Below are 8,961 nucleotides of genomic sequence, written 5' to 3'. Positions count from 1 at the left end.
AATATCTCATATTTGTTCAGTTGGCCCATGGAAGGTCAAGGCACTCAGGGAAGAAACCAATTTATTTCCCTCTCTTTCTTTTTATTTTCACCTCGTCCTGTTTCAACACTAACTCTCCCCTTTGATACGGAGTATCTACAGAGTGGTATTGATCATATCCAATCACAGAGTACCCATTCTTCGGCTGAACCAATAAGACTCGAGCCGTTTCCTCAAACAAAGACCTCAAACCACAAAGACGTGGAGAGACTAAAAAAGAGACCAGGAATCCTTGCTCAGTGACTGAAAGTGAATATAGAAACCATGTTATGCAGTCACAGTGTGTGGTGTGAGTAAGGTGGCTGAGCGGTTAGGGAATCGGGCTAGTAATCAGAAGGTTGCCGGTTCGATGATGTCCCTGGGCAAGGCACTTCACCCTACTTGCCTCGGGGGGGAATGTCCCTGTACCTACAGTGAGTCGCTCTGGATAAGAGCGTCTGCTAAATGACTCCATGTAAATGTAAACCCTTCTTTTCCCACCAAGGTTCCAGGTGAACAAGAAGGGCAAGGTCTGGAGGGACTCCTTCCTGGTGGAGCGAGGGTGAGTGTCCTGTGTGTCTCTCTCATCTTCATCGCTGTGGGATCAAAACAACTGGCAGCCCCGCCTGCTGCTCACACTGGACTGGGATGGGTCTGTCGTCAACAGGAAGTTCTTCCACAAGAGAGAGGATGAGAAGGAAGTGGCCCAGGAGGAGAACTTCCTGCCTAAGTATCAGCGAGTGAAAGACCTGTGTCAGAGAACCGAGTACCAGACGCCCTGCGAACAGCTGGGACAGGTACACACACTAACACACACACTAACACACACACTAACACACACACACACTAACACACACACACACTCACACACACACTCACACACACACTCACACACACACTAACACACACACACACTAACACACACACACTAACACTTGTGAGCGCGAGCTCTCCCGGCGCACACTCACACAGACAGACACACACACAGACAGACACACACACACACAAGCTGCTGAGAGCTGCTCAGTGAACCCAACTCCCCTCCCTGGTGTGTGTGTGTTCTAGAAGTGGCAGTGTGTGGAGGACTCTACAGGGAAGCTGAGGCTGTTTAAGTGTAAGGGGGTGGTGAGGGGGGTGTCCAGGGGCGTGGTCAAGGGCATGGCCAACCTGCCGGGGGGGCGGGTCCCCAGCACCGCCAGCATCAAGTCTCAGCTCTACCGACGAATCACAGAGCCTGACGACTGTAACTGTGGGGGCCCCCCCAGCCTCCCTGGACTACGCATCAACTCCTTCAAGAAGAAGTTCCTCACCAAGAAGAGTAAGTAGAGTATTGGACCTCTCTCTCTCTTTCTCATCTCTTACACACACTGTCCTATCTATTTGAGCTCAGGTCGTTTTCCTCTTTGCTCTCATGTTGTGGTGTGATGTGAGGCTGCCACCTAGTGGATTTGAGGGTAGTGCAGGTAGTGTGTTCTGAAGCTGTCCAGCCCTCTACTCTTCTCACCCACCCTCCTCATCCTCTCTCCTCTTCCCCCATGACCTCCTCCTCTTCCTCCCTCCTCCTCCCCTCTCAGAGATGAAGTCCATGAAGAGCTACTCCAGGAACCGCTTCAGTCGCTCGGTCTCCATGGAGATGGGCGGAGACCTGTTTGCTGTCGACCTGGAGGATGGCTACCAGCCTGTTCCCCGCAGCAACCTGAGCAAGGGCGGGGCAGTGACCCCTGGGCCAATCCAGGTGGAGGATGAGGCCAGCGGAATGGGAGGAGTCACCACACAGCCCAAGACCAGCGAGAGTCTGGAGGTGCCCTCATCCATCAAGGTCACTCACAGGTATGTGTCTCTGCACCTTAGTGTGTGTGTGTGGGTGTGTGTGTGTGGGGGGGGGGCGGGGGTGCGTGTGTGTGTGCTAATGGCCAGTGTTTGCGTTGCAGGTGTGCCATCCTGGCCAACGACTCAGTCAAGTGTGACACAGGGGTGTATAAGTCTCTCCAGGCATGGAAGGACCACAAGCTGCACATCGACCATGAGGTCAGACACCAGGTCCACATCACAACCACATCTGAACCGCATCCAAACCCTCATCCTTTCCAGCCTCCCAGCTGCTCCCCAACCCCTCCTCTCACTGTCCCTCTGCCACAGAACTTCACTTCCATTCTGTATTTCCTTTACTTTACACTGGATGCATTTGTGTGTGTGTGTGTGTGCATCAGATCGAGACCCTTCAGACAAAGATCAAGAACCTGCGTGAGGTCAGAGGTCACCTGAAGAAGGCTCGTCCTGGAGAGTGTGACTGCAACCGCTACATGTATGTCCTCAACACCTGGTCCCACCTCGACACACACCCCTCCTGGGCAAACTGCTCTGACAGAGATGATCTGTGTGTGTGTCTGTTTCAGATACAAGTCTAAATACAAGAGTAAGCTGAGACACAAAGGTGGCAACATCCACCCCTTCAGGTATGACAAGGTATTGTACTGTGTGTCTGTCATGGCCATGGAGGAAGGGAGCTGGACGTGATATGTGTGTGTCTGTGTGTGTGTGTGTGTGTGTGTGTGTGTGTGTGTGTAGAAAGGGCCAGGAGAAGGATAAGAAGGCGTGGCTGATGAAGGAGCAGAAGAGGAGGAAGAAGATGAGGAAGCTGCTGAAGCGTCTGAAGAACAACGACACCTGCAGCATGCCTGGCCTCACCTGCTTCACACACGACAACCAGCACTGGCAGACTGCTCCCTTCTGGACCAGTGAGACACAGACTCACATACACACACACACGCACACACAGACTCACACGCGTCATTGAATTATACCTCTACCCATGGTTGTGTTTTCATTGAACGTGTGTGTGTGTGTGTGTGTCCAGTGGGGCCGTTCTGTGCTTGCACCAGTGCCAACAACAACACCTACTGGTGTCTCAGAACCATCAACGAGACCCACAACTTCCTGTTCTGTGAGTTTGCCACTGGATTCCTGGAATACTTTGACCTCAACATTGACCCTTACCAGGTAGGTGTTATCACACACACACATACACACACACAGACATACAACACATTACCGTTGCATATTTTATACATTTAGCAGATGCTTTACATAGATAGGCAAATAGTTCATACAGAAAGTACAGCAGAAACCACAAACACACACACCATGTACTCACCTCACTACAGGCCCCAGACCCACAGCATTGTGTCAACTTGAATCATTAGTAATACTTCTCTCTGTTCCTGGAAAATTGCTAGTTTTTCTGACAGTCTTTATAATCTCCTTCTCTCCCTCTCTATTTCTGTCTGTCTTTACTTTTCTGTGCGTGTGTGTGTGTGTGTGTGTGCATGTGTAGCTGATGAATGCTGTGAACACACTGGACCGTCATGTTCTGAATGAGCTCCACGTGCAGCTGATGGAGCTACGGGCCTGTAAGGGCCACAAGCAGTGTAACCCCCGCACACGCAGCCTGGAGCTGGGTGAGGAACACACACACTCACACACACACACACACTCCAGTCTTGCAGGTCACCATGACATGGCGGAGAGAGTCCTTATCCTTAAGTCTTCATCATCCTGCTCATCTTCTGCAGATCCCCGTAATACCCTGTATCCCCCCCGCTGATCCTCCCCTGTGTGTGTGTGTGTGTGTGTGTGTGAGGGTGTTTTAACCACCTCTGTTGTGTCTTCTCCAGGAGGGAGAGAGCGTGGCAGCTTTGATGAATACAGGTATCCCACCTCACTGACAAACACACATTACACAGAACCCATTGAAAGTGCTTTTACAATCCCATTTTCATTTTATAGGATTCTCTTTCTTTTCTCTCTCTATCTCTCTCTCTCTATCTCTCTATCTCTCTCTCTCTCTCTTTCTCCTCTCTCCCCCCCCCCCCCACACACACAGACTCATAGGTCTACCTCTGCCTATCACGTGCACACCGTCTATGTCACAGCTTGAACGGTTCAGTTCCTGTGGCGTCACACTGAATGGGCTTGTGTTGTGTTCTGCTTTGTGCCTTTTCTGCCTTTGGTGCATCTTGCATGACTCAATGTTGGAGATCTGAACACTGCCTGTCTGCCTGCCTATCCCACTTAATAAGGTTGAATAGGATTGATGGTTGCTAGGCTGGGCTGGGCTGGGCTGGGCTTGGCAAGGCTGGTTCTGGCTGAGCTTGATAACACCCTGTCTTGTTGTCGCCTGTTGTGCATCAGGCAGTTTCAGCGGAAAAAGTGGCCTAAAGTGAAGCGTCCTTCTTCCTCTCGATCGCTGTGAGTTTGGAATCCATTCCGCTCGTCATGATGCCACTCGCATTAATCCTCGGCTCTCTTTTCTTTAGTTTCTGTCTTCTGGGGTTTCTACTTTTTTTCCCCCTACTTTTGTTGCAAGCTTAAGTCTGAGTCATTCTGCCAACAGTCTGGACAGGAAATAACCATGTCTGCCTGTCTGCCTGCCTGCATGTCTCCCTGTCTGCCTGTCTGCCTGCCTGCATGTCTCTCTGTCTGCCTGCATGTCTTTTTAACCCCTGACTAACCCCTAACTCTTATCTGCCTGTTCAGTACTCTCAGTTTAGCTCCCCTCCACCAGAGGGCAGGGTGTCTGTCTGCTGTCTGATCTCACCTTCAACCCATTCAAAACCCTCTCATGACTGACACTGCCTGACACAGACACCAGGACTGTCACGGATGATGTACAGCACATTGGGTTGACATTTGTGCGTGTGTGTGTGTGTCTCCCCAGAGGACAGATCTGGGAGGGATGGGAAGGATAGAGACCAGGAGGGAGGGGCTCCGTCTGTCTGGGCGGGGCTTGGAGGGGAGCTGGAGGAGGAGTCAGATGCCCAGAGCTCCACCCTCAGCTTGGAGGATTGGTCACACTTCTCTTCTGCTGTCCATAACATGGTGGTACTGCTAGGCAACGCGCCCCGCCGTCACCACGGAAACCGTCCTCCGGGAGGAGACCACACGTCAGCATCACCAATTGACCAATCAGCTTCAGCCATTGACCAGACCACTAGGACCACGCCCTCTTCACTGCTGAGGAGGGCAAACTCTGGAGCCCTAGAGGACACGCTGGGGCTGACTGGACACCCCCCCTCTCCACACTCCTCTTCATCCTCCCCCACCACCTCTCCCTCCTCCTCCTCCTTCACCCCTCGCCCCTCTCCTTCCTCCTCCTCCTCTTCCTCCCCCCTCTCGCTCTCTGATGAAGAAGGTAGCACCAACTGGGGTAGGTTTCTGAGGGAGGAGGAGGAAGACGAGGAAGAGGATGGTTTGAGCCAAGCAGACATGTGGAGAGACTGGCTCCAGAGACAGAGGCAGGCTTACTGTGACTGCAGTGATTTCGATCCTTAGACACCCTCAGCAGCGTCTGTCCAACAGCCTGTCTGTCTGCCCTCTATCTGCCCCTTAATGATTCTCTGCCCCCCCCTCTCCCCTCCCTTCATCCACTGACTGGATCAGAACTCCTTCTCCCCCCTTTTAAATTAGGTTTTAGTTTGAATATTCCTGTGATACGTAAGGCCCATAGGGGGCCTTGGTAACAGACAGATGTGTTTGTATTGTGGATGTGTGTTGTTGACTTGATTCCATCCTACTGTCTCCCGTGCCCCCACAGTGAGCTTCAGTGTATGTGGCACACTGCTTTCCCCCAATACTCTGTGCTACTAATTCAAGTCTGAAAACAGATTAGCTAACAGACACACACACACACATACTCACAGAGTGCCATATTTTCTTAGCTTCATGATGTTTAGTTTTGAATGAGAAGCCCGAGACTTTGGATGTGTTTGATGTGAATCTATTAGGATCTCACTTCCTTAGTTGGTTTAGGTTTGTTATTAATTTCGACCTGAGTGTTTGGCATCCAGATGTTGAACGAGACCTTTGACTAATGTCATTTGTAAAGCAACCGCCAGCTCCTGGCTTCCTGTTACAACGCCCACCAGGCATTTATCTGACCTAATAGTTTTGGAACCACAAAACTGACTGGGACTCACAACTCCACCCAGCCTGCATCATGTAAGCAAGTTTATCGTCAAACGCGCCCTATCCACCTGTTCCTATGGTTACCACTGATATGCCTGCTGCCACTAATGGGCTGTCTGGAGTTCCCGCTTGTCACCCATCTGCCAGTAGAGAGGAAGCGAGGGTGTGCTGGGTTTGATTGGGGACTTTGGCCAGGGCTGATCCCCTCAGGTAGGAGGGAAGGCTGGTAGCCTGCCCCTGACCTGCACCCCTGCCCACCCTGGAGGATCCAGCAGCACTGAAGAACCAAATCTAACAACCCCCTTTCTCTCTCTCTCTCTCTTTAACACAGCTGTTACTAGTCACTTTGTCTTCGCTATACATGGTGCTATCGCAGTCTCCACATATATATGATAAATTGCTGTATGTATTTGAATGTATGTTTTACAATTAATGTAAATGTTTTAATTAAATCTATTTTATGATAGCCAGAAGAGGGGTGACCAACCTAACATGCTGAGCTGTGATAACTCTGTTCTAGTCCAATCAGAGAGCAGATTCACCCTGACCCACCCTCCTCCAAATCCCTTTTCCCTGTTGAGACAAGAATCAACCAGAGGACTGGAGCACTTTGACAGGGACTACTGTACACAAACGAAGAAAAGACAGATGGTTTTATCCTAACAATGCCTTGTACAGTTACATAGATCTATCAGACATATATTTTGGTCTCCCTCAGTTTACCAGTGACCCGTTGCTAGTGGGTGTTAGTTTGTGAATAAAGTGTTGAATGCAAAGTTGTCAGTCTGTGTCCAATCAATGTCACCTTGTATCGGACGTGATATTATTGCATCGATGTAATAAACTCAGAGCAAGGTCAGTAATGTCCGTTAGTGTGGGACTATGCTGGGTTAAAGGGACTATGTTGGGTTAAAGGGACTATGTTGGGTTAAAGGGACTAGGCTGGATTAAAGGGACTATGGCGGGTTAAAGGGACTATGCTGGATTAAAGGGACTATGCTGGATTAAAGGGACTATGCTGGATTAAAGGGACTATGCTGGATTAAAGGGACTATGCTTTGTGGCAGGAACTAAAAGAAGCTACCTTATAAGAATTGGAGTTGATAAAGCATTCATAATCAAAAGACTCTCGCTATCAGCACACCCTCATGATAAGCATGGGCCCACAATAAGAACATCCTCAAGATGGGCATTCAATATTAATCATATTCAAAGGGTAGTAGTTGCACAAAGATAGTCTTTATTATTCTTTAGGCCAGGAACAGGGAGGTCACAGAAACTCAATCTAAGGACTGAGAAGACCCCAAAGTTTCATCGATTAGTTTGAAGATATCCAGGTCTTCAGTAATAAGGATCTCTACGTCAGGCACGTCAAAGCAGAGGAAGCCTTCCTAAGAATAACGATGCAAAATCGGGCATGAATAGAATAATTTGCAGAGGATTTGGCGTTACAAAGCACATTATCATTCATTTGCATTCATTTCTTACATCATTGAGATTTGGTCCATTGTAGAAACGGGTAAACAGGTGTTCCAGTTCTTTCCGGATGGCTGGAGGGTAAAAGAGGATTGATTACCTGCGCTTCAACAATCTCTCAAAACACTCACTGTTTTCCGAATAAATACTAACCCTTAAGTGGAACAGAGGTATTTGGCACCAAACCGGCATGGTGTGTAGACCCTGAAGGATCAGACTTCTTCTTGGCTGGCTGGTGGACACGGGCCTTCACTGGGTTTGAACACCAGGAGGGAACGGTGCATCTAAATGTGCTGCCATAGTCCCCTAGACCAGCAGTCTGTATGGTAGGAAGAAGATGTCGTAGTGAAGAATGCCTCCACTAAGAACACTTTAAGTTACTCTGAGCTAACACTTTGACACAGCATGTGTTGCTATCATGCAAACCATCCAAAATGTCCTGTTCTCTGACACTTTTCGCAAATGTTCCATTTCTTCTTAAAGAGCAAAATACTTCAATGTGGTAACCTACTTGAGCCCTCGCCATTGTCGGAAAGCGAGAAAAGGTCAGAGCGCTCAGTGATTGACTGAGGAGTTCCTGGAGGTCCGTCGTATCTGCGATGAGCGTCGTCCCACTTCCCTGGGGCTGGACGTCCTCGCCATCCAGGGGAATGGTCTGGCACTGGAGCGCCCCATCGCGAAGCTCCTCTGTGTTCCCTACCTCAGTCCCCATGAACGGGGATGGAGGGAGCGTCTCCAGGGTGGAGGACTGTGCGACGGACCCGGACGGGAGCTCAGGTAGCATCACCTCCATGGTTGCTGTTGTCGTGTTCCCTAGGGGCCGTGAGATCTCCTTCTCTGGGGTCTCCACATGGAGCACAGCCTTGTCCGCGGACGGAGGGCTGACCACCACTGGGAGGGCCTCGCTGAGCTCCTTGATTTGAATCCCTGATCCTGGTCCCTGGCCCACACATGTGTTCACCATAGTGTTGGTCTCCAGATGGAGTTCAGCTTCCTGTTTCTGTGTAGTTGTAGGTATTGTTGAACATTCCTCAGAGGGAGCAGCTACCATGGGCTCCAGAGTGCCGCTGCTCCGTGGTAGAGCCTCTCTGTCTGTGAACGGTCTCTCTCTGAAGGGCTGTTACTTTGACCTCCACTCTTACTTTAAGCGCTGCCTCTTCCCGTTTTGCTCTTAGCTCCAGAAGGGCAGACAACTCTGATGTTGCAGGTGTCTCTGGGAGATTTATTTTCAAAACAAAAAGTATGATGTAATGAGTCAACATAATAACTGATAAATCATTTGAAGACGTCTCTTGCATTTGATAAATCAGTTCCTATTAAGCCTATTTAACGTACTGTGAGTAGTAATAATACATTGAAATACATCAGTTAGTACTTACAGGAGTGGCATCCATGGTCAATTGCTCTATGTCTTTTCTTGTTTTCTGTAAAAGCAAAGGGTCTACTCTGCACTTACCTTCGGACACTAATGAGTACGTTCTTCGTTGACTACAATTACATAGC

At 49.6% G+C, this 8,961-nt stretch overlaps 1 protein-coding gene across 2 annotated transcripts in view; it reads left to right on the top strand.

Moving 5' to 3' along the window:
• Positions 1–6,758, top strand: part of LOC124480974 (extracellular sulfatase Sulf-2-like) — a 13,200-nt gene extending 6,442 nt beyond the window's left edge. The window contains exons 9-21 of one of the 2 annotated variants that reach the window (XM_047040680.1): positions 524–580; positions 686–815; positions 1,084–1,336; positions 1,593–1,848; positions 1,950–2,046; positions 2,229–2,323; positions 2,415–2,474; positions 2,587–2,756; positions 2,876–3,018; positions 3,353–3,476; positions 3,693–3,726; positions 4,210–4,266; positions 4,736–6,758. In XM_047040680.1, the coding sequence (XP_046896636.1) occupies positions 524–580; positions 686–815; positions 1,084–1,336; positions 1,593–1,848; positions 1,950–2,046; positions 2,229–2,323; positions 2,415–2,474; positions 2,587–2,756; positions 2,876–3,018; positions 3,353–3,476; positions 3,693–3,726; positions 4,210–4,266; positions 4,736–4,766 (1,507 nt within the window). In that variant the 3' untranslated portion in view covers positions 4,767–6,758. The remainder of the gene's footprint in view (positions 1–523; positions 581–685; positions 816–1,083; positions 1,337–1,592; positions 1,849–1,949; positions 2,047–2,228; positions 2,324–2,414; positions 2,475–2,586; positions 2,757–2,875; positions 3,019–3,352; positions 3,477–3,692; positions 3,727–4,209; positions 4,267–4,735) is intronic. The other variant, XM_047040681.1, reaches the window with a different exon arrangement.
• The last annotated feature ends 2,203 nt before the right edge of the window (positions 6,759–8,961 follow it).

This window comes from Hypomesus transpacificus, chromosome 18, assembly GCF_021917145.1.
Source record: "Hypomesus transpacificus isolate Combined female chromosome 18, fHypTra1, whole genome shotgun sequence".
Lineage (NCBI taxonomy): Eukaryota > Metazoa > Chordata > Actinopteri > Osmeriformes > Osmeridae > Hypomesus > Hypomesus transpacificus.
The sequence above is the reverse complement of the archived record's forward strand: the minus strand, read 5'-3'. Positions and strand labels throughout refer to the sequence as shown.